The 26,365-nt window shown below is 36.5% G+C and overlaps 1 protein-coding gene across 1 annotated transcript in view; it reads left to right on the top strand.

The window, feature by feature from the left end:
• Positions 1-26,365, top strand: part of Smp_130300 (putative na+/k+ atpase alpha subunit) — a 57,984-nt gene that overhangs the window by 8,116 nt on the left and 23,503 nt on the right. Inside the window, exons 6-8 of the mRNA XM_018799815.1 lie at positions 6,620-6,737; positions 11,906-12,174; positions 25,202-25,400. Of these exons, the coding sequence (XP_018651567.1) occupies positions 6,620-6,737; positions 11,906-12,174; positions 25,202-25,400 (586 nt within the window). The remainder of the gene's footprint in view (positions 1-6,619; positions 6,738-11,905; positions 12,175-25,201; positions 25,401-26,365) is intronic.

Here is a 26,365-nt window from a genome sequence, read left to right as displayed (position 1 = left end):
AGCTTTAATTGACTCACGCTTTCAACTATGAAGTTCCTTTCCAATGGATACATTTTAACAGAATATCAACATGACTTGTTAAACTAATAAGGACATTATAAGAAAAACAAATATACGGGTTTCATTACCTGTTCTTATTGTTGCTATGGCCTAAATCAAAGACTCTAATAGAATAACTTTTTTTTAATACACGACTATTTAAATGATACATGTGAGTGTATATATATATTTATTATATCATAGTTGTTATTTGATTCATACTGATATAAGTTGGAAAACAAAAGATGTATAGACAATAAACTAGGACAAAATGTTTAGAGAAAAGGTCCTACCTACTGTTTCATAAATGTTTTACATTTCACAATGGTTCAATTTAGTTTGTCTTATAACTGTTTCATATTTCATTCAATAATATAAAAAATATATCGAATGAAGCTAATCGGTTACCTTGGTCTGTTTGTGTATATGAGTGTGTGAAGGGTATGAGACGACACTGATTCACTGTTTAAATTGAAAGATATTTTATGAAGATGATTATCTTTCATAGTTGAAATCATGAGTCAATTGAAGCTAGATGATCATGGTAAACTTGGAAGCACTGGATGGTCGTTTCGTCCTATTATGGAACTCCTCAGTGGCAGTGCGCATCCACGATTTCGCCCCGTGAGATTCGAACCCAGGTCTAACTTCAATTGATTCATGATTTCAACTATGAAAAATACTGAAATCTTCACAAAACCCCTTCTGAAGATGACTATTCTTTTTTTAATGTTCGGTAAATGTAATATTGAATACTGTAAAGTATTTCATCGTCCACTTAGTCAGTACTGCTTGTAGAACTGTAATTTTCATTCTACTCATCTAGAATTGTTTACACATGTTTTCTATGAACGCAACACTGTAGGGCATCTGTGAGACTATAATTTATAGACAACCTTTGAGCGACACCAGCGACCTTGAGAATGTCTACCTACTTACTAAGGCTAAATGAGGGTTATAAAGCGGTGTAAGGAATCAGAATTATGATTCACAGTTGATGGTTAGGGTTAAGAATTAGATTTATGGTTTTTAATCATGAACTGACATAATTTAAAATGCTAAAACGTTATTCAACCAAATAGGTGAGTGAATTTCGCGTCGAAATCCAAAATCTGTTATCTTAAATCTGATTAGTTCGTCCGTAAACTGTAGTCTCGCTGAGCATCTCAACTTGGCAGATGGAAAAAAACGAAAAAAAGTGAAAATTAAAACTTGAATTCCTTCACTTCGTTTCCCTGATTGTGGTGTGTTTAGATCAATGAGTGTATGAAATATACTTATTCAAGTTTCATTCTCATATTTGACTTATTCCGTTATTCATTAATGCGGTATTTATATATCCCTATAATAACCATCATACGATCTAAAGTGAGTCAGATATAGGGCCACTAAAAGATATACATATCTTTCCATTTATTAAGAATCCCAAAATGCCCTGGTACGGCCGAGAGTGGAGAGAGTCCGCTCTCCCTCTCGAAATGCTCTCACATGGCCACGCGAATATATAGCCTCTGCCAAAGAAGTCCTACTCACTGTCCTCTCACGAAAAGGGGTGTTGTTTACGAAATAGAGAGGACGAAAAGCGAATGTCCGGCGCTTTAACCGAGTTGGTGGACACGGAAAGTCCACCTAGGGGAGTTGAGAAACCCTGATTCCAAACCAATGGTTCACATGTGCTCCAGTATCCTGTGGGAACAAATAGCGTATGAATGAATCGTCGGTCACTGGCTGTCATGGGACTGCATCTCCTTACGATGTTCCACTGTCTTGTACATTAGATCTTTAGGTCAAAGGCTTGGGTTGTGTTCCTCTAAGAAAACTATCTGTTGATCTATCTAGTATTATTATTCGTCAACATTGTAAACATCTCCTAACACAGTATTCATTCAGAATAATTTTCTAGGTACTCTATCAGCTTATGAATGAAAATTAGTTTTTATTTCAATCAATCTGAATAATCATTCATTGTGGATTCGTTTTTGTTTAAATGATTTTTAATCCAGTTATTATGGTCTAAATGAAAAATGTACAATATCTTCATTACTACTATTATAAATTTTAATTTAATATTTCAGGTCAAGCAACCTAGTTTAGAGCGTTTTTATAGCGACTACTACTACTACTACTACTATATAATTACTATGACTTAAAGAACTGTTTATTAAGAATATACATCATGTGCTATATGTAATACCCACCCCACCTCATCCTTCCCCCCCCCTTTTCACCAAATGTTACACATATATCCTTATTCTTTCTTTATGAAAAATTATAATAAAGTGTTGTATTAAAATATTTATTTTCATGAATATATATATTTACTATTTTTGCCACTTCCGTTTCATTCCGCCTTTGAACTTAATTAACTAACTAACTAAGTAAGTAACTAACTAAGTCATTCTCATGTGTCCTCAAAAATGACGATTTTTATAAATAATCGGGTAGTATAAACTGTCACTATTGAATAACGATTGATGCGTAGAAACTCGTTTATATATATATATATATACATATAACCTTTTATTATTACCATTACAATTATTATTACCATTAGTATCATTACTGTTACCATTACTATTATTACTGTTATTATTATTACCATTACTATTATCATTACCATTATTATTACCATTACTATTATTACTATTGTTATTATTACCATTACCATTATTATTATTATTGGAATGGAGCGAGTGTTTAAATTATTGATAAATGGGTATTATAAAAAGTTTCAAGAATGAATGAAATAAATAATAAGTTTGACAAATAAAAAAAATAGATGAATGAACTGATAAATAGATAGATAGATAGATAGGTAAGACACTATCATATAAGCAATTCAAGTTATGGATGTGCACTGCCACTGAGGAGTCCCACAATAGGACGAAACAACTGTCATGTGCTTCCAGGTATTCCATGATGGTCTGGCTTCAATTGACTCATGCTTTCAATCATTGTATAATAGAAATATATTATCCAATTTAATTTTGATTCTAGTCTTAAGATATATTTTGGTTGTTGTTGTTGTTGTTGTTCGAATGAATGGTCTCCACTTTTTATCATTAAGGGTTTAATTTTAAAAAAAACATTATAATTTTTGAAGAAGTTCAGACAAGTTAGCTGGACGAAACGTTGGAATGAATTAAATTTCAGTCGCTGATATAGTTAATAGGGGCTATTAGTGAAATGTAAAATATATGCGTGAAGTCTTATTTGACAATTTGTTAGCTGATGATTTCAGTCAGTCAGTCAGTCAGTCACAACGTAGAACTTCGTACGTACGTACGTAGATCAGTTTGAGTCGCCATACCACATTAGCACAGAGATACAGTTGTCGATTCAAATCCCATAGTGGTAGAAGTAGGAAGAGTATAAGTGGTAATCCGAAACATTAGGGTTTGAAGATGTTATTGAGAAGTATAATACGGTGAAATAAATTTGGAAAGAGAAAAAAGATAGAGACATGAAGAATTCAGAAGATTAGAATTTGGTAGAACATAAAGAGTGGATACACCTTCGCCATTGCAAACGATTTTGAGCCATGTCATTCAAGGTCTCTAATTATCGATTGCTATCATCTCGCGAATCCCAACCAGGTAGTCTACACCTACCAACATGGCTCAGTTCAATTGTCAGTGACTTCATGGATTTGTGCCACGTTTCGGTTTGGCCGTCTCTAGCTTTCTTCCAACCTACTCCTTCACCATAGAGCATTGCATGTCGGGGCATTCGGTGGTTGGGCATACGTAACACGTGTCCCAACCATCTCAACTGATGAAGTTTCACTACTTCATCAATCGATTTGCCATCCTTACCTAGTACCCGTTTCCTAACAACTGCATTACTTACCCGGTGATCCCAGGATATACGGGTAAGATGAGGATTTATCTATAGTTCTGTTTACTGAAGATGTTATTGACAAAGTGCAGTGTTCTAACCACATTAAACAGAAATACAAGCATGTTTTATATGTTATTCTGTAGTGAACGAGAATACCAGTGGGAACAAATGAATGTAACATCTGAGAATCATACAGTAAATACTTCATTTTCAAAATATCAGTCAATTGTTTCAGACTTCATTGTTCTTTCGTTTCCACATCAATCATTCTCTGTTCTCGTTCTCATCTCTTTGATCTTCTTAACGTCCTGCCTCCAGACATTTCACTTTCGATTGATGATACATACTACTTATATCTATCGATATCAGTAGCGTACACTACAGTTCTCTCCTAAATGAAAAATGCTATTTCAGGATTGGCTTGGGTCATCGTTTGAATTAATGACAATGAGTGAAGAAATTGAGCTCATTGATCACTACACTTATCTTGGGAGTATCATTAGTCCTGATGATCTGATGTCTGACAAGACCTGGTCACGAATTCAGAAGTCTCGATTAGCTTCTGCCAGTTTATACCACTGGTGGCGTAAGTGAGATATTTGTCTTCAAACAACCAAAGAGCGTGTTTACTTCACTGCAGTTTGCTCTGTCCTACTTTATGGATGTAAACCATGGCTACTAAGAATAGAGGATATTCGAAAGTTACTGGTATTCGACCATAGGTGTCTACAATGCATTGCTCGTGTACTTTGGCACGGCAGAGTAACCAACGTCTGGGTTAGGAATAGAATACTCAGTAAGAATTGTAAATCGCTTGAGGTATCAAATTTTCATTAATTAAGGTGGTTGAAACATGTGTTACATATATCCAACCACCTCCTACCTCGACGGGCGGTGTTTTCTGGTGTACGACTAGGCCTGAAAAAAGCTAGGGTCAGTTAAACCAAAACATGACATCAGTTCGTGAAGTCACTGGCGATTGAACTGAGCTATGTTGATAAAAACAGACTACCTGTTTGGGTTTGGCGTGATGATCGTAACCGGTGGTTAGAGACTTTGAATGACATTGCTCAAAATCGTTTAGAATGACATAGGTGCATCTATTATTTGTTTTGTCCCAAATTTTCTTTCTGTTTTTATCTGACTAATTTACATTTCCTTCTGGAGTTGTATTTTCAATTTGTAATCTTTCCTATTACGTTTGATACTGTTATTGCGTGTATTATTTTTGGATTTGACCTGAGAACTTGATGTTTGTGTAATAATGTGGTATGGGAATTCGAACCGATGTACATAAGTATAGGTTCTTTGTTGTGACTGATTGATATGCCTGAATTTCAGTGTTGTTGTTCACACTGATATTTGAACATTGTATGTTTCGTTTCTAACGTCCAACACATTATCCACTTAGTTAATGAGTTCAGATACATTCAGCTGACAAGTCTCAATTAGGATGATAAGTGTTTCCTGCATTCTACTGCTTGGCATTATCTATCTCCGTTTAAAAATCTTTGTAACTCTTGAAAATATTTAAGCAATCTAATTAGGATTGATATAACCCAAACGATACAACCGAATTATAACTTGGTATAGATTTTGTGCAATTTTCTACTTCTAACTAAAACCAGGTGAAGAGTTGCATAGAGAACAAGGTTGAACTGATCGTCGGTTGTCTCATTTTAGTTTTTGAGTCCTGTCCATCAATGAACACTCTTGCCTATGACTCCATTTACTGGTTGAAATTAAGGACCTTCACATCATGTTACATATTGACGTCAGTAAAAAATATTAACCTTCGTTTATATATATATATATATATATATATATATATATATATATATATATATATATATATATATATATATATATGGCAGCAACCAGTTGCTTCTGGATGTTAAGCTACTTCACTCTTAACAACTGAATAGAGTCACTTGTCCAGAATAAATCGTATGTGTAGATTGAGGTCTAGAATGCCAGTTTTGTGCGTTTACTGATTCTACAACTCATGAAATTCGGTACCTGTCTATTTAAGCCCGGGTTTTAAGTTCAACTCCCATTATCCCAATAAATATGCTTTTAATCAAACCTGGACGTGACTAATAAACTTTATTTATGTAGGAGTTCTTAACATAACTATATTTATGAGCTAGAAGTCGATGGTTGTCATCTGAACATCCATCAAAAGTTATTCTAATGTTCATGTACAAATGTATGACAGGCCTCTGATATAAAACGTTATTATGATACTCACTATTGAAAATGAGGAAGCACTGGATAATTGTTTCTTCTCAGTATGGGACTACTCAGCAGTGCATATACACGACCCACCACTGGGAATGACAACCAGGAACTTTGGTCTTGCACACATATTCTTAACCTCTTGATCAATAAGTTGTGTTCCAATAGTGTACAAGTCTAAATTCAATCAATCCGCCCCATTGTAATACCATATTCCATTACCTATGGTGGATAACTGTTTTAGACCCGATATAGTTGAAAATCACTAGTCTGAGCTTCCCACTAACATTCTTAGAATTGCATCTAAAACTTAGTAGTGAGCACATTATCCTTATTACCTTAGGAGGTTTGTGAAGATTGTTAAATTACATTAGTATAGTAATCCAAGCCACTTGTCTGTTCTCTTGTCGATTTAATTTATCTTATATTCTTATATATTTCATATTTATGACGACATTTTAAACTTTACTTTCTACCTTGAAAAAACCAACACACATTTCAGGTGGATAATTCTGCATTGACTGGTGAATCCGAGCCACAATCACGTACATCAGAATATACAAATGAAAATCCATTGGAGACAAAGAATTTAGCCTTCTTCTCAACTAACGCTGTTGATGGTGAGTAGTATATATATATGTATATGTATAATCTCGGTTACATATTGTACTCATTAATCTTTTGTATTTCATACATATAATTCATTGCTTTACCAGGTGCAACACAGATTCATGTACTTGACTTCGAGCCATACATTCTCTGGATTGTGAGGGCTATTCACACTATTCGATTGACTAAATCTGAGCATATAGAGATGGTTCGAACTCATTACTTATTGGTTAAAAGTTGAACCGCTTAAACACTGACCCATCTCTCTCATATATATATATATACTAAGATATTTTGTGAAGAGATTTTAAATAAGGTTTTCGAATTCTGGCTTATTATAGATTAGGACTGCTGAGCAGCAGAGTATAGAATTATCAGATTTTACAATGAAGATGATATATTTAAACTACTTCCTGACCGTTGCTGCTACTTTGACGTGGTGATTGGGCTTGCCTCTCGTGATCAACCAATCGAGCTATACTGGCTGGAACAATCGTTCCCAGGGTTCTACCATGCCAGACAGATCAGTTAAAGAGTGGTAAGACTAAAAGCAGCAAACCCAAGGTCCGAGGTCGAAGTCGTTCATCTGACTGTACAGAGGTGTGACGGCAGTCAGATGTCTTTTTCAGAAAGCCAGCATAACAGCGATTCTGCCTTCCCACAAGGAGGGGTGGGGTTAGAAAAGGTCGACCCTAAAAGTGCACACCTCGCCTTATCCCACGGATTTCCGTCTCTGGCGGTATGGTCCCAACAATTACAGAGCTAACATAAAAACCGTTCTCGAGAAGGTCGTGTGTGACCGGCCTCAAGCAGTTGTCCCTTGGGCACTGCGGTCACGCTCTAAGGTCACTAAGACCATTTCCAACCCAATTTTCTTTTCAAGTACCTCCAGAAAAACCCTTCCACGGTGTGGGCAACTGAGAAGTGATAACCGCCCTCATACTCCTAACAGAACTCTTTAAACTACCTGGATACAATTCATCGGTCAATAATTTCACATTCAATTGATTCACTATAGATTATCATTATCACGGTTATCACCTTGTAAATTGATCCTGCACTCTAACCTCTTCTCACGTGAGCTTTAAACGACCGATTATAATATTTTGTAAAGATATTTGGATCGTTTAGGATAGATGAGTTTTGTCTCTACCAGTAATTTAGTTCATTATCAGCTCATGGTGATATGGGATACAGGTACAATGCCGGAATATTCATCATCTTCGTTTGATTATTATTTCACATTTCTCATTCGTTGAATTTTTCAGAAATTTTGATGCTGGTCTGTACAACACATCAACTAATGATAGGTGGTTAAGTTGTTAAACATATCTATCACTTCACTTATCTTGGAAGTCTCATTACTTCTGATGCGTCTGTGTCTAACCAAGTCTTGGGACGAGCTGAGAAAGCACAGTTGGCTTTACCAACATACATCACTCGTGGCGTAGGCGAGATATACGTCCGCCAACTAAAAGGCGTGTTTAAAGCGTGGCCGTTTGTTTCGTCTTGCTTGATGGTTGTGAAAAATGGCTTTTTGAAAAATAAAGGATATTTGTAGGTTACTAGTATTTGATCCTACGTATCTTTTAACCGTTGCTGATATATTTTGAACCCACTGAGTTAAAAATCCTCAGGTTAGACTCAGATTAATGGGTAAATCTGGCAAATCGATTGACAGATTAGTACATCTTTATCGACTAAGATAGTAAAGATATGTGCTACGTATGCCCATCCACCCCTAACCCCGACACGCGGTAATTACCGATGCAGGACTTTGTCGAAAAGAAGCTAGAAGGGGTCGAACTAAGATATCACAGTAATCCATGGGGTCACTAATTGTTAGACTGAGCCATGTACGTAAGTGGTCCGCGTTAATACTAAATAATGTATATGCCAAGTCTGACGTTATTTATAAGTGACTATGTCATAGAAACTGTCCAATCTATGTATACATCATTCGATCCAATATTTTGAGCTCATCTGATTGTTATGGCTATAACAGTAAGTTTGATGTTTACTATTCGAATTCTTAAATGAATCACTGAAGAAATCATGTTCAACTAACCTTGATCACTACCAACCAGTGTAAACATTTATTTCATTTTCAGAGCAAAATACAACTTCAGTTTATTGTTCATTCTGTATTGGTTGTTTGCATTTTTCCTATGACTTTTTGGACTACAATTGATCAGTCTCTTTTTGGCGTATGTGCATTCTGTACAGATTACCTTGATATTATCTTGAGCCATAATCGTTATAAGCAGAGATGGATAGTGGGTATCAGTGAAAGACAGGATGCGCGTTTCGTCCTATTTAGCACTCGTAATCTACATGTAAATGCATCCCAAAGTTGTTGTTTACTCTGGAACTCAAACCTAGTATCATCTAAATAGAATGAAACTTGCTTCTTAGATTCCACTGTTAGCTACATTATCCATCTCAATTTATTGTTGTTTACCAAAAAAAAAATTGTTAATCAATTCATATGTTAATTATATTTCAAAGTTAAAACCATTAAAGGATTTCATTTAAATTTTCCCTATAATCTCTCCTGAATAATACAACTATGTATATATATATCTATATTCTTAAGATTAGGCGTAGTTTTTTTTCTTATCTTATTATTGTGACCTACATTTTAAACTAGTTGCTTGGAGGCATAAATTTGTTTGTTGTAATACATATATATTGATCTGTGATTGTGAAACTGACAGTCAAACATCAACTCTAATCCTTATCTTAGTTTGATCTCATATTCCCCTATAAGTTACATCTTGCTATCTATATCTATCTGTATATATAGTTTACAATATATCAATAGTCTATGCTTGTTATCCCATCTTGGAATCACCGCTTATCTATTTATTTCCATTATTATTTTGTAAAACATTGTTTGCTTGTTTCAAAATCCAGTGGAAATTTGAATTTCCTTTTTTTTGGAGAAATATTTTTTTATTCCGTAATTTAATAATAGAAATGGATTAACTATATTAGAATAAATCAAGTTACTAGGAGTAAATAAATAATTCATAGTTGAAATCATGAGTCAATTGGAGTTAGACCAACATGGAAAACCTGGTAGCACTGGACGGTCGTTTCGTCCTATTATGGGATTCCTCAGTGGCAGTGTGCATCCATGATCCCGCCTCATGAGATTCGAACCCAGGACCTACCAGTCTGGTTGGTCGAAGTTAGTCATTAACACCGTTGGATGCCGGCCCAGTGATCTATTGGTTAAGTGCTCGCGCGCGAGACTGATAGGTCCTGCGTTGGAATCTCGTGGGGCGGGATCGTGGATGTGCACTGCCAATGAGGAGTCCTACAATAGGACGAAACGGCCATCCAGTACTTCCAGGTTTTCCATAGTGGTCTAGTTTCAATTGACTCATAATTTCAACTATGATATTGAGTAATTAATCTTTACTATATATTCGATTTCCCATATATAAAATTAGTTAAAGTACAATTATGATCCTAATGACTCAATGGAGTAAGGTCTTAGATTGTGAAGTTATGTGTAACATGAATTCAAATCACACAAAGAGAGTCACTTTACTAAATATTACAGGTTACAGCTTGTTGGTGAATGTCGACTAAAATAATAATTAAGTCAAACAGGGTTTCTTGCTGACTATCTTCAACCACTTAGCATTAAAATATAGTGCTTGTAATATTGAATCACTTGAGTCGCTTTGACTAGTAAACCACATTAAAACTTGATCTAAAGAATTGGAGTTGTACTGAAAGGACTAGACAAACATAATATTGGTCACTGTTACTCACTGATCAACCAATTTTGTGGCGCATATGTATCTGGTGCCCCTACGTACCAATATTTATGTATTCAAATAAAAATATATCTGCCAGTAGTTCGAAGGGGACGGACACTTGTTGGAATTAGTGTCCCTGTAAAATAACAATTAGTTTAGTTAATATTCCGCAGATAATGAATAAACAAACACGAATGTAGGAGGACTGGTGAAGTTCAACCGTAATGTTGCAAGTTAAGTAAACTGAATTATGAATTGACTGAAGTTGTTAATAAGTTACCCATTGAATGTAATAGATATCTCAATGCTCTAAGGTGATCGTTCTATAAGCTCGAGAACTTAATTTCTGACAGAGATCACCTTGATGTAGACATGTCTCATATTCTGCATGAACACACCTTTACAATGTGCCTTGGTTTTTAATATATGTTAAGGAGTTCCAAAGTACTGTTCGAAAAAGTCCATAGGGGCTCAGGAAAATCTCAGAAGCACCTTGTCCAATCAGCGTTAAATATAGGCTTCTCGAAAACCATTCAGAAAGTGAAGAGTCACGTTTCTGTTTAGATCCTTACCTATACTACTACTACTACTACACTTAGTATGGTTTGAGAAAATTCCAGAAGCCCAAGTTCGTGTGTAACTGTGTAAATACGTATGCCCAACCACCGACTGCCCCGATGTGTGATGTTTTATGGTGTAGGAGTAGTTTGGAAGAAAGCTAGGGGCGGCCAGATTAAAACGTGGCACAAATACATGAAGTGGACTGAGCCATGTTGGTATGTGTAGACTACCTGGTTGGGATGCGCGAGATGATACCAACATCAGATGATAGAACATAAATCATTCGATTAATGTAAGGGCTGAAATACTGCCAAAGTGCTCAAACCAAAGCAGATGGTTTTCTTAGGGGGCCACATCCCGAGCCTTTCACTTAAAGGTCTAATCCACAAGGCAGTGGAACAACGTAAGGAGATGCATTCCCTTGTTAGCCAGTGGCCAACAATAGGTTCATGTGCCGTTTGTTTCCTTAGAATCCAGGAGCTCATGTGCACCATTGGTTTGTGCTCAGGATTTTCCAACTCCCCTAGATAGGTACTCTATATCGACTAACCCGATTAAAGCTCTGAACGGTCGCTTTTCGTCATTTTCATTTCTTAAACACCTCCACTGCTAAAAGACATTGAGTGGGAATTTATAGGCGTGGCCATGTGAGATTATTTGGAGGGAGAGAGTTGACTCTCCCCACCCTCGACCGTACCAGGGCATTTGGGGGAAATTACCACCGGTAAGTCCATTTATTTGTCTGCTTTTATAGTTTTACTGATAAACACAATCAAAATCATATTTTAGATGTAAAGAAGTTATTTCTCTTCAATATTTTTTTTTACATTTTATTTCATATTTAGGTACATGTCGTGGTATAGTTGTTAGTACTGGTGATCGTACTGTTATGGGTCGTATTGCAAATTTAGCTTCAGGTTTACAAATTGGTCAAACACCAATTAATAAAGAAATTAATCATTTTATTCATCTCATTACAAGTGTTGCTGTATTTCTTGGTGTTTCATTCTTTGTGATTGCATTCATTTTGGGCTATCATTGGCTTGAAGCTGTAATCTTCTTGATTGGTATCATTGTAGCTAATGTTCCAGAAGGTCTTCTAGCTACTGTGACGGTAAGTAAAGACAGTTTTTGAATAGTTGAATGAGCTAATGTTTGGCATCGTAGGAGTTATTTAAAGGAAATCTAGGTGTGGTGAGACGAAAATATGGAATTAGTCCATGAAGTGGTTGAATGTTAGATTGAACCATATTAGTAGGTGCATACAACTTGGTTGGTTTCATCGTGATCATTGTACCCAGTGATTGGAGATGTTGAGTGATATCCTTCGAGTTCGTCGTATTGACACAAAAGCATTCATTTTCATCCTTCTATGATAGGTTCTGACCTTTCACAAAAGTTCATACATTTTATTCCTGTATCTCTTTTCCTTGTACTTCAACTTTTTATATATTAACATTAATAAATTTAATCTCTCTGTGTTGATATTATGTGGAGACTGAGACGAATGAATATTTAAGCTAGAGATTCCGTTGAATGCCGTTATATGTGATTATCGTATACAGAGACATTTTGAACTGAAAATTTGTAGAAGCTTTACATTCAGATTACAGACTAATCAGTTTAGGTTGTTGTTTGGAAATCTAATGCGTGCACTGTTTGAGAAGCGGAATGATGAATGACATGCCTACAATCAAACGATCAAGTCTTGTTCATCCTATCAAAATAATCGATTCTTACACCTTCTATCATCAACTAGATCCACCTTTATTCAATATTGTTAAAACATGATATCATCTCAGTTTTTCCATATAGTTTATTGAATATGACGTCTATGATGGTTTCCAGTTGAAAGTCCAACTATCAAAATATCAGTTTATCCGTCACTGAGCTAAGACTTTTCATTTCAAATTACAAAGAGTTTAGACTACACAGTTATCCTACTCGATGCATATTTGTATACTCATATATACTCATATTCAATGTTGAATAGTGGCGAACAGTGGAATCCAGGACAGTAAGACTAATCAGTTGTAGTATGTAATATTAATGTAAAAATTTATTCATTACAAATCAAGTCAAAATAATATCATAATCACTTTCGATTTATTTTGTGGCAACTGCACTTAACTAGATGTCGAATACAATAGCTTCATGTCCAACTTTGATCAACTGAGGTGGTTGAGACATATGTTACATATATCCAAACACCTACCTCTATGGGCGATGTTTTGTGGTGTAGGAATAGTCCTGAAGGAAGCTAGGGTCAGTCAAACCAAAATATGTCACCAGTTTGTGAAGTCACTGACGATTAGACTCAGCCATGTTAATGTGTGTATAGTTACCTGTTTGGGGTTGGTGTGATGATCGTAACTGGTGGTTAGAGACTTTGAATGACATTGCTCAAAATCGTTTAAAATGACACAGGTTCATCCATTATTTATCTTGTCCCGAATTTTCTTACTGTTTTTATCTCGCTAATTTACATTTACTTCTCGAGTTGTATCTTCAGTTTGTAATCTTCCTAATACGTTCGATGCTGTTATTGCGTGTAGTATTTTTGGATTTGACCTGAGAACTTGATGTTTGTGTAATAATGTGGTATGGGAATTCGAACCGATGTACATAAGTATAGGTTCTTTGTTGTGACTGAGTGATATGCCTGAATTTCAGTGTTGTTGTTCACACTGATATTTGAACATTGTATGTTTCGTTTCTAACGTCCAACACATTATCCACTTAGTTAATGAGTTCAGATACATTCAGCTGACAGGTCCCAAATACGATGATAAGTGTTTCGTGCATCCCACTGCTTGGCGTTATCTAGTCGCTAATTTGAATCACATCGTTCTCCTACCGATCTAAAGAAGTATGTATTCTGAATAATAAAGCTCAGCTTGATCATCAGAATGTACAAATTACATAACGTCACTGTAGTAGGTTATTTACTTACGTACGCCTGTTACCCCTTGTGGAGTAGCATAGGCTGCACAGCAGTATTCTCCATCCAACCCTGTCCTGGGCGATCCTTTCTAGTTCTTTCCAGTTGTTATTCATCCTTTTCATCTCCGCTTCTATTTCCTGGGGTAATCTGTTTTTTGGACAATTCAAATCGATAAATGAAATATTAAAGATTTAAAACAAGATAATTCATCTACTCACTAGTCGATAACAAATTTTGAGCCATCTTACATGAAGTCATCAACTATATCGATAATGCTTTTCTCATAACCGTCAACTGAAAACTTTTTTGACCCATCTGCATAACTAAGACGAACAGTTAATAACCTTTTTTGAGATTGGATCATGTCTGATCTTCATTCACCTTAACTTATGCTCATTAGTCGAACTAAGATATATATATATATATATATATATATATATGCATAACAGCTAGTCAAATAACCTCAGTTGATGCTACCCCTTAGGTCAGGTGACAGCTATAGGATCTTATGCATATTTGAATTGTTAAGTTTCCGAATGTTTAAATGTTACCAGGGTCATTGTAACGAATTACTGCTAGGAATCTTTCCTTATGTTTGTTCGAATATAGCAACAAACATTGTAACTATTAAGTTTCAATGAATTTGCTTATGATACATAGGTTTCATCACTACTCCATAGTAGTAGCAACAATTATATTGTAACAAAGTACACTGATGACCATTATGGGTAGTATAATAATTACAGGTATACTCAAGATCTAAGCTAAAACTGTTAGTAAAGATTTCATCATAATTGTGCGATCGATTTTGAGTTACAATTGATTGGCTACTCATTATCGGTTAATTTTAGTTGTATTGCATTCTCTAATATGAATAGTTTAATTACATATATATTTATTATCATTGTGAATAATAAAATTCATTGATGTCTACTTTTTTAATGAAAGCTTTGCAATTAATTAATTTGTCCAACCTAAAGAATGTAATATATATTCATTGAACAACATCATGAATGCGCACTGACACTGAGGAGTCCCATAATAGGACAAAATGGCCGTCCAGTGCTTTCAAGTTTTCCATGGTGGTCTAGCTTCAATTGATTCATGATCTTAACTATATAAAATTATTAAACTCTCCACAAAACCTCCTTCTGTTAACATTCCTACAAAATTATCTTTATCTTACATTTCATTAATTAAAATATCTACATAGAATTTTTTTTAAAACCAAATTCTTCAACTTTTTCTAGATCCATTCATTTTCACATATCAAATATATATGTGTATACATAAGGAATGGTAATTGAACATATCAAATTCTAACCATTAATTTAACTAGTTTGATTATACACTTAATATAGTAATAATAATAATAACTTTGTTTTTGTTTGGCTAATTCACAACTAAAACTCCCTTTGTTTTTCTGTGTGTGTGTGCCGCTGGTGTTCTCGAAGTTTAGAGTATCTCATCTAATATTCTTTTTTTCTTATTCTTTCTCTCTTTCTTTTATTCAAATGATTCGTATCTGTATATTAATGGAAGGTTGTATCTGTTATTTTCAACATACTTCAATTCTTTATTATGTAATCAGAATAGCAATGAAATTACTAACAAAGTAATGATCGGTGTGTGGATTTGTGTGTATTTCAGTCAGTCCCAACGTAGAACTTCGTACGTACGTACGTACATCAGTTTGAGTTGCCATACCACATTAGCACAGAGATACAGTTGTCGATTCAAATCCCATAGTGGTAGAAGTATTAAGAGTATAAGCATTATGTGAAAGATTAGGGTTTGATTTGTGTGTATATGTGTGTGTGTAACAAACATCGAGTATATTTTGACCTAAACAATATGTTGTCACACTGTTAAAATACATCTCTGTAGTCTTCGATTTTGACTTACGCTAGTTTGCCCAAATATCTGAATGAGATAACATTTCTTATCGCAGAACTGGGTTGTTCGAATTCTACCAGAAGTGTTTGCTTTAAGATTGAAGATAACTCCACTCTATAGTAAATGCCAGTCAGCATTTAATCACATTTAAAATTAAACAAATTGTACGTAAATATCATCATCATCATCGATGAACAAGGAGGATCCTATGCAAACGTAAATACAAGGATTGAAAATGTAAACACAGCATTTCTACAGTTGAAAAACATATGGAACTCAAAACAATTGTCAACTAACATCAAAGTTACAATCTTCAATACGAATGTCAACACAGTTCTATTGTGTGGAGATGAAACTTCCAGAACTACCATAACAATTGTCTATGTAAGATACTGAATGTCAGTTGGCTGGTTACCATGATCGACAACCTAGTGTGGGAGAGAACAAACCAACTTCCAGTTGAGGAGGAAATTAAGAAAAGTTACTGGAGGTAGATGGGACATACATTGTGCAAATCATCAAACCGAATCACGAAGCAATTACTAATTTGGAATCGCGGAAGGTAGGCGGGAAAGAGTAATATCAATGAACACACTTAGTCGGGAATTGGAAACAGACATGAAAAGGATGAATAGCAACTGGAAACAAATGGAAGGGATTGTCCAGCACAGATTTGGATGAAGAATGGCGGATGGCTTATGCTCCTCCACAAGGGCTAACAGACCTAAGTAATGTGGGCCCACTGGGAAGTTTGTTTTAACTTGTGAAACGGGTCACATGGCCATATAACCATTCACACTGATAATTCCTAATGGGATTGAAGTTTGATAATTTCAGCTCTCACGAAGAGTTCTAATAATATATTATCCAACACTTAGTAAGGTAATATGAGAACTAAATATTAAGGGTCTATAGTTTTTGTTCCGTGGAAGAAAGTCGTCTTGTTTTTTTTCAATTCCGATTACTTGATTACTTTACAGTGTATGTTGAAAAGTAGTTTGTTTAAGTGATATTGTTTACACCGTTTTCTGTGTCCTATTCACAATAATCGAAAAAAACTGTTCCATATTAATATGGTGAAATTGATTTCACTGAGTAAAACACTGTTTATCGATTTCGCTGTAAGTATGTGTTTGATTTCTACAGAGTGACTATTATTTACATTGGTTGATTTATTCACATGTTTGTGTGTTTATAAAGACAAAAACAAACAAACAAAAAAACCGTTTCCGTAACTACATATTTACCAAGGTTTTAGTTATAGAGTTGTTTTATCGTTAATGATTTGTCATGAATGATTCTATGTGTGGGTTGGTGGACACGGAAAGTCCATCTAGTGGATTTGGAAAACCATGATTCCAAACCAATGGTTCACATGGGCTCCAGGCTCCTGAGGGAACAAATGGCGTATGAATCAATCGTTGGTCACTGGCTACTATGGGACTGAATCTCCTCACGATGCTCCACTGTCTTGTGGATGAGACCAATAGGTTAAAGGCTTAGGGTGTGCCCCCTTAAGAGAACCACCTGCTTCGGTTTGGGCACGTGGGCAGTATCACAGGCCTCAAACAAATCAAATGAGATTTGTGTGGCTTATATATATCTGGTGCCCGTTTGTACCAATATTTATGTATTTAAGTAAATAAGTAAATAATAATATCCTATGTCCCACTGTCCCCTTCCGTTTAAACTTGAGCTGATATTGAGGTTATCCACAGACGTATTGAAATTCAAACAGACCAAAAAACACGACACCATCAATAACATCGTTGAAATCATGAGTCAATTGAAGCTAGACCACCACCGAAAACCTGGAAGAACTGGATGGCCGTTTCGTCCTATTGTGGGACTCCTCAGTGGCAGTGCGCATCCGCAATCCCGCCTCGCGAGATTCGAACCCAGAACCTGATAGTCTCGCGCCAGAGAACTTAACCACTAGACCACTGAGCCGGTTGTCATCCAACGGTGTTAATCTCTAACTTCAACCAATCCACGAAGTTTGAGCAACCGTTCACCCAGACTGGTAGGTCCTAGGTTCGAATCTCGCGAGGCGAAATCGTGGATGCGCACTTCTACTGAGGAGTCCCATAATAGGACAAGACGGCCTTCCAATGCTTCCAGGTTTTCTATGGTGGTCTAGCGTCAATTGACTCATGATTTCAACTATGAAAATACTGAAATCTCCACAAAACCCCTTCTGATTAACAACATCCTTCAGAGTTAGAACATTTCTTAATTATTTCAGCATAAGAAGTTAGGGAATAAATTTATGTAAATTTAGTGAGACAGTGATAAGTTAGTCATTATTCAAAGCAAACAATTAATAAACATTTTCACAATTTAAATAAAGAGCCTATCTAAGCTAGATCATTATTGAAAACCTGAAAGCACTGAACAACCGTCTCGTCCTAGTAATTCCAGGTTTTCAGCGGTGATCGGCTCGTAATTTCAACTGTGAGAATACTACAATCTCCATGAATCCCCTATACTATACAATAAGTAGCTGGAATTGCTATCTGTTGACTGGAATAAATAATGTTTCATTTTATGATTCTATTGTCCGAAATGAATGGTTTTGTAAATAGTTACCACAGTTTTGTGATATAAATTTTCGGTGTTGAATCATTTGACATCACTAATAGAATGTAACTGTAAGGTTAGTGGTTAAAGCTAGTCGACAGGACATCCTGCTTGACTTTGCTTTCATGCTATTCAGCACTCATCAGTGAAGCTTATCTGTACTCGTTTGTTTTGGGTTGAATGGTCAGTATATTCTGTTTTCGATCATTTAACTTTTGGCTCAAACCCTGTTCAGTCCAAATTTACCTTGTTCTACTAGTCAGAGATAGTATCACTACGCTATCATATCCAAAAATGAAGCTCATAATTGAGTTCCTGAACTCTCCATTTAGTTATATGAACACTAGGCTTCGATAATTCACTGTCACATTTCAGCCATCTCTTTATGCTTTTATTCATAATCTTATCAACTGACTTGCCTTACTTGAAAGTCTACTTTTAATGTGGACGTTTTTTTTCTATATAGTCTCTATATAATCTGTTACGCGGATTGGATCCTAAAACAAATTTCAAATGAGATCACTCTTTTTACCTTCATTTCTTTCAATGAGTTTTTTTTTACAAATTAATGTACTGTACACTTAGTGATTACTAAGTAGTAATTTACATTATGCTTATATACTTCTGAGTGCTGGTATGAGCCTATCGATCAAGTTTCCGTGTAGTTACTGGTCTATGAGATTTAAGTCTATGGCTCCCTTGCCGGTTATTTCCAACTTTCCCTGTCATCAAAATATTGTCTGGTTTATCTAAATAACGTATGAGTGTAAAAATTTCTATGCTATGTTGTTGTTGGAATAGATCAATAATAAATTCTCTGATTTCTAATATGTTATGATCCACCTTATCCAATCCAGATCTTCACCCTTCCTGTTACCCTTACCACCCAACTAGCAATGCAAATGAAAACAAAAAATGTTTGTTATCATTTTAAGATAATTCCACCTTTCATTATACACCTGATTTGTTGAATTTCTCACAGAAACCTAAAAGCTTCATTCTAGGCTCTGATTGACTCGTTCCACTTGTATCATACTTTCACTTCATGTATAACTTTGTGGGTATTTTATCACGGTATGAAATCTGGGTGGTATGAAAAACAAGACTAAGTCTTTAGTGAATACATTTATGCAAAAGACTTACTAACTCAATTTATTTTTCTGTGTTGTTTTTCATTTCACAACATGCATACCTTCATCAATTGGATTTTATGACTGTACAACCTGATGAAGAAGTTATGGGAAACAATTGTTCACTTTAATACTTTTAGTTCTTAAAATTCTATGTTTATAACCGAACAGAGTCATTGAAAAACAAGTACTCTGGGTAGAGTTTTGTTCCAAAATAGAAAACCTGACAATCAATATCTGACTCTGTGTGAATCAAACTCAACCCTTTAAGTCCTAAGCTTAATCTCTGACAAGTTCGTGGATGAGTAATGCTGAGCAGTCTCCTACTAGGACAAAATGTTTGCTCAATCCTCTCTGGTTATTGTTGCTACATTGAATGAAATCAATTTGTGCTAAAAATCCATCTTATAAGTTGAATCAATTTTCACAGACCCCTTCAACTATACTCTTGTACAGTTTTGTTTAAAAGATTTTGTGAGATTTGGTCTAATTTTGGTAGAGTTTTGTTCTCTGAGCAGAATGGTGAACAAAACTCCACTGAAATCATCCACCTGAGCTACAAATCTCCACCATCTCAGAATTTGTTTTACATCTTTCGAAGTATCATTCAAAGAGGTAACACGGAAGACTTAGGAGCTATGAGCATCCATGACTCTATCTTGCTTTCAATCTCTACGGATCAATCTTGGAACTTTCAGATCTCATAGTGATTGAATAACCTAAATTGACCATTAAAAGCTGACATTTAATTTCTGCATGATTATTCATTTCTATCATAAATGATGACATGTTTAAATTCAGCAAAAATTACACGATTTCAACATTTGACATTTATCTAAAATCTATTTACTTACTAGTAAACATGTGTGTTATGTCAATCAATTCGTGATAAAAAGAAATCAACTTTCAGAACTTTAATAGTTACATAATATACATAGTATATTGTGTAAAGAATACAATCTTTCAATCCAAAGAAACAAACATTTTATATGATTATATCAGTCAGTCAGCTACAACGTAGAACCAGGTACATTTATGCATCGGTCCAAGTTGCCATACCTCACTCGTTAGCACAAGAAGATGAACGCCGAATTCATAGAAGTAGTTAATTTAGTACTTACTTACTTACGCCTGTTACCCCTCGTAGAGGAGCATAGGCCAAACACCAGCATTCTCCATCCAACTCTGTCCTGAGCCTTCCTTTCCAGTTCTTTCCAGTTGCTATTCATCCTTTTCATATCTGCTTCTATTTCCCGACATAATGTGTTCTTTGGCCTTCCTCTTTTCCGCTTCCCTTCCGGATTCCAAGTTAGGGATTGAGTCGTGATGCACATTGGTGATTTCCTTAATGTATGTCCGATCCACTTCCAACGTCTTTTCCTAATTTCCTCTTCAGCTGGAAGCTGGTTTGTCCTCTCCCATAAAACGCTGTTGCTGATAGTATCCGGCCAGTGGATGTTGAGTATTTTGCATAGACAACTGTTTATAAATACTTGTACCATTTTGATGATGGTTGTAGTAGTTCTCCACGTTTCAGCTCCATACAGTAGGACTGTCTTGACGTTCGTATTAAAGATTCTGACCTTGAAATTGGTTGAGAGTTGTTTTGAGTTCCATATGTTCTTCAATTGTAGAAATGCAATCCTTGCTTTGACAACCCTCGCCTTTACATCTGCATCCGATCCTCCTTGTTTATCAAAGATACTTCCCAGGTACTTGAATGTTTCCACCTCTTCCAGAGTTTCGCCATCAAGTGTGATTGGGTTGATGTTCTCCGTGTTGCATTTGAGAATCTTGCTTTTTCCTTTGTGAATGTGGAGGCCTATCGATGCAGAGGCTTCTGCTACATTTGCTGTCTTCATCTGCATTTGTTCGTGTGTATGAGAGAGGAGGGATAGGTCATCTGCGAAGTCCAAATCATCTAATTGGTTCTGAGAAGTCCATTGTATTCCGTATTTCCCTTCAGATGTCGAATTCTTCATAATCCAGTCAATCACTAGAAGGAAGAGGAATGGGGAGAGTAGACAGCCTTGTCTGACTCCGGTCCTTACTGGAAATGCATCTGTCAGCTGTCCTCCATGCACCACTTTGCACTGTAGTCCATCGTATGAATTTTGGATAATGTTGACAATCTTTTCAGGAACTCCATAGTGTCGAAGAAGTTTCCATAATGTCCTCCTATCCACGCTGTCAAACGCCTTCTCATGGTCGATGAAGTTGACGTATAGTGATGAGTTCCACTCAACTGATTGTTCAACGATGATCCGTAGTGTCGCAATCTGGTCTGTGCACGACCGATCCTTACGGAATCCAGCCTGATGATCCCTAAGTTCGGCGTCTACTGCGTCTTTCATCCGATTCAGTAGCACTCTGTTGAAAACTTTTCCTGGTACTGATAACAAACTGATGCCTCTGTAGTTCTCACATTTGCTCAGATCTCCTTTCTTTGGTATCTTGATGAGATATCCTTCTTTCCAGTCCATTGGCACTTGTTCCTCTTCCCAAATCTTCTTGAATAGAAGGTGAAGCATGTTTTCAGTTATTTCAATGTCCGAATTCAGTGCTTCTGATGGTATATTGTCAGGTCCTGCCACCTTCCCACTTTTGATTTGTCTGATGGCCATCTTGACTTCGATCGTTGGTGGAGTGACACCTATAGGAAGGTCAGTGTGTGCTGCTTCGATGTTCGGTGGATTCAATGGGGCTGGTCTATTCAGCAGTTCCTCGAAGTATTCTGCCCATCTTTTCCTCTGTTCTTGAATCTCAGTGATTGTCTTTCCTTCTTTGTCCTTGACTGGTCTCTCTGGTTTGCTATATCTCCCTGCCAATTTCTTCGTTGTATCATATAGTTGTTTCATATTCCCTTCTCTTGCAGCTTTTTCCGCCGTCGTTGCTAGTTCTCCCATGTATTTCTGCTTGTCTGCTTTAATGCTTTTCTTCACTTCCCTGTTTGCTTCTGCGTAGTCTGCTTGTGCTTTGACTTTCTCTGCTCGTGTTCGGCTGTTGTTAATTGCTAGTTTCTTGTTCTTCCTTTCTTGAATTTTGTCCAGGGTTCCCATAGAGATCCATTCCTTGTGATGATGCTTCTTAGGACCAAGAACCTCCTGACACGTTGAAGTTAGTGCTTCTTTTATCCCTTTCCAGTTGTCCTCCAAGGTAGTTTCTTGTTCATTCAGTAGATCCTGTAGAGCCTGGAACCTGTTGTTGAGATTTATCTTGAATTCATGGAGCTTGTCAGTATCTCGAAGGAAGGCTGTATTGAACCTTTGTAGTGCTGTTTGTCCAGTTGTCCAGTGTTTCTTTAGCTTCAGTCTCATCTTGGCTACAACCAGGTGGTGATCTGAAGCTATGTCAGCTCCTCTCCGGGTTCTCACATCTTCCATTGATCTTCGGAATTTTTTGTTGATACAGATGTGATCTATCTGGTTCTCTGTGGTTTGGTCCGGTGAGATCCATGTAGCTTTGTGTATGCGCTTGTGTGGGAATATTGTGCCGCCTATAACCAATTTGTTGAATGCACATAGGTTTGCAAGTCTCTTCCCATTTTCATTTCTCTATCCTAATCCATGTCGTCCAATTACATCTTCATATCCTGTGTTGTCCACTCCAACTTTAGCATTTAGATCTCCCATCAGGATGGTGAGGTCCTTTCGTGAGCACTTCTCTATAATTGATTGCAGCCTTTCATAGAACTGATCTTTATCATCGTCGTTGCTATCATTGGTGGGTGCATAACATTGGATAACGTTCATTGTGATCCCTTGCTTATTTGTTCTGAATGATGCTTTGATTATCCTGGGTCCATGAGATTCCCATCCCACAAGTGCATTTCGTGCTTCTTTGGACAGCATTAGAGCAACTCCCTGAGTGTGTGGAGCATTTTGCCCTTCGTGACCGGAGTACAGCAGCATCTCTCCTGTACCTAGCCTTTGTTGTCCAGATTGTGTCCAATGGGTTTCGCTGATTCCGAGTACTGCCAAGTTGTATCTCCTCATTTCCATTGCTATTTGGCTGGTCTTTCCTGTCTCCCACATTGTCCGGACGTTCCATGTACCTATAAAGAGTGTTGCTCTGGTTGTTAGAAGGTGCATCGGTCTCGTGACTTCCGAAGAATTTCGGCTTTCATCATGAGACGTCATAATTATTCCTTCAAGTGCCAGGGCAGAGTTTAAATGGTTTGAATTATTTTTTTTCTGGTTAGCGTTTTTTAGCGAGTTAGCTTTTCTACGGGATGGGATCGCTAACCCCATGCCCAACCCTCCTCCTTTACCCGGGCTTGGGACCGGCAGTAACTCTAGAAGAGCTACAGGCGGAGTTTATTATATAAAAAATAGGTTGTATATAAGGATATAGTATAGGAAGAAAGACAGATATGAAGCAATTTTAGTCGCAAGGTTTAAGGGAAGATAAAGAAGGTATACACCTACGCCCTAGTGATCGATTCTGAGCCATGTCATACAGAGTCTCCAACCATTGGTTACGATAGTCACACGGACCCCAACCAGGTAGTCTGCATCTACCAACACGGCTTAGACTAGAAGTTAGTGACTTCAATGACTGATGCCACGTCTTGGTTTGGCCGCCCCTAACTCTCTTCCAACCATCCCCATTACTAGTCAGCATTGTGAGTCGTGGTAATCGATGTTCAGGCATACGTAACACGTGGCCCAACCATCTCAGTCGATGAAGATTCATGATCTCATCAACTGATTTAACATCATTCCTTAATACCCTGTGTCTAACCTCACTATTACTTACCCGGTGATCCCAGCAGATGCGAGCAATATTTCTAAGACATCTGTGGCCAAATACTAGTGACTTACGAGTATCTTCTACCCTCAATGACCATGTTTCGCAGCCGTAAAGTAGAATAGAGCAAACTGCTGCACAGTATAATCGTCCGTTAGTTGATAGACGGATATTTCGCCTTCGCCATAGATGACGTAAGTTGGCAAAAGCCAAACGAGCTTTTTGAATGAGTGCAGAGATTTCGTCAGACACCAACCCATTAGGGCTGGTCAGACTTCCAAGATATGTGAAGTTGTCGACGCGTTTAACTACTCCACTCCCTATCCTTAGTTCAAGTGTTGACGCAGGCCAGTCCTATAACAACACTCAAGATCACTTTATATCATTATATGATCAAATTAATTCCGGTTACGGCAGTCACTCTTGTCTCTATCACCTTATAATACTCTTGTGTAATAGATAAATCAAACTATTTAGTAGGCTTGTATAATGATTGGTCTTTATCAATAATAACAATAATATTATATGATCATTTAATAATTAGAAGTAAAGATTCGTCACTGGTTAAATTCAAATCTGTCAGCAGTTAAAACAACTGTCAACCTCGAGATATGAATATCTTGTAATTCAGTCTCTGATGTAATTATAAGTGCACACTGCTGAGGAAACCATACTAGGACAAAACAACTGTTTTCTGATTTTCATTGACACCCTAACCAATCAAGATCACCTACATACTTGCTTCTGTTTTGAAAATACCAACGTTATCTTACCATCGTTTACTTTGATTCTCACGTTGTTGTTATTGTGTTTTTTTTCGGTATGACAAAATCAATGTTTAGGTATGTTTAACATTAACCGCTAAACGTATGGCTAGTAAAAATTGTTTAGTGAAAAATTTAGAAGCTGTTGAAACACTTGGATCAACAAGTACCATTTGCTCGGATAAAACTGGTACATTAACACAAAATCGTATGACTATAGCACATATGTGGTTTGATAATAAAATATTTGATGCTGATACTACAGATGACCAATCAGGTAGGATAGTACATGTTTTTTTTGCACTATAATGTTATGGCTATTGTGCTTGACTTTGTTATTAGGTCTATCATTTATTTTCTATTTTAAAAGTTGGAACATTGACGTTGTTAATGTTGTTGGATTGCAGTTGGTCAGTCTGTACTGATGTATTAACATTCTGAGGGGATTGCTTTAGTTACATGTTTTAATGGTTGAAACTGTAGCTAGCAGTGGAATACAGCACTCGGATCTTGTCTAACTTGGAATTCGTCAGTTCAAAAGAAATGCAATATCGAGATAATCTTCTTAAAATCGAGGTGATCTCGAGGTATGAGGGCAGTTATCAACCCCCAATTCCCCACATTGTGAAATATGATACCAACTTGGGTAGTTGAAAAAGTAACTGTGTTGAGTGGTCTTGAAAATCTGAGAGCATAACTGTTGTACTCAAACCGGAACTGCTTGAGACCGGTCACATACAGTCTTTTTCAAGTAGTTTTGGATGAGTTATCTTCATGCTTTAAAAGTCTCAGAGACGAAACCAAGTGTGGTAAGGTGAGGTGTGTCGTTTTTGGACTTGACGTCTTCTAACCAGATGGCGAGGAGGATATTGATAACTGAGAATGACATGTCCTTGAAAAATCAACCTCATACGTTTCATCGGTCCCTAGTTTAAAGCTACGTTGTCTGCATGAGCATCAGTTCATTTCATCCGGACTTCGCAGTTGTGCTCCTTCACGACTCCGTAAGTAGGAACTGAACACGGGGCTTTCAATCTTGCGTACGAACGCTTAACCGTTGAGAAATCCTATACCAAAACGAAATGACCGTCCAGTGTTTGCAGATTTTCAACGGTGATCTAGCTAAGATTAGTTCATGATTTAAACTGTGGGGATCCGAAAATCTACAGAAATCCTTCTTTACCGATCAGATATTTACTAATTTTTTTTCTTTTTTCATTGTCTGCCACTCTTAATTATTAT

Source organism: Schistosoma mansoni, chromosome 3 (genome assembly GCF_000237925.1).
Source record: "Schistosoma mansoni strain Puerto Rico chromosome 3, complete genome".
Taxonomy (NCBI): Eukaryota; Metazoa; Platyhelminthes; class Trematoda; order Strigeidida; family Schistosomatidae; genus Schistosoma; species Schistosoma mansoni.
The sequence above is the reverse complement of the archived record's forward strand: the minus strand, read 5'-3'. Positions and strand labels throughout refer to the sequence as shown.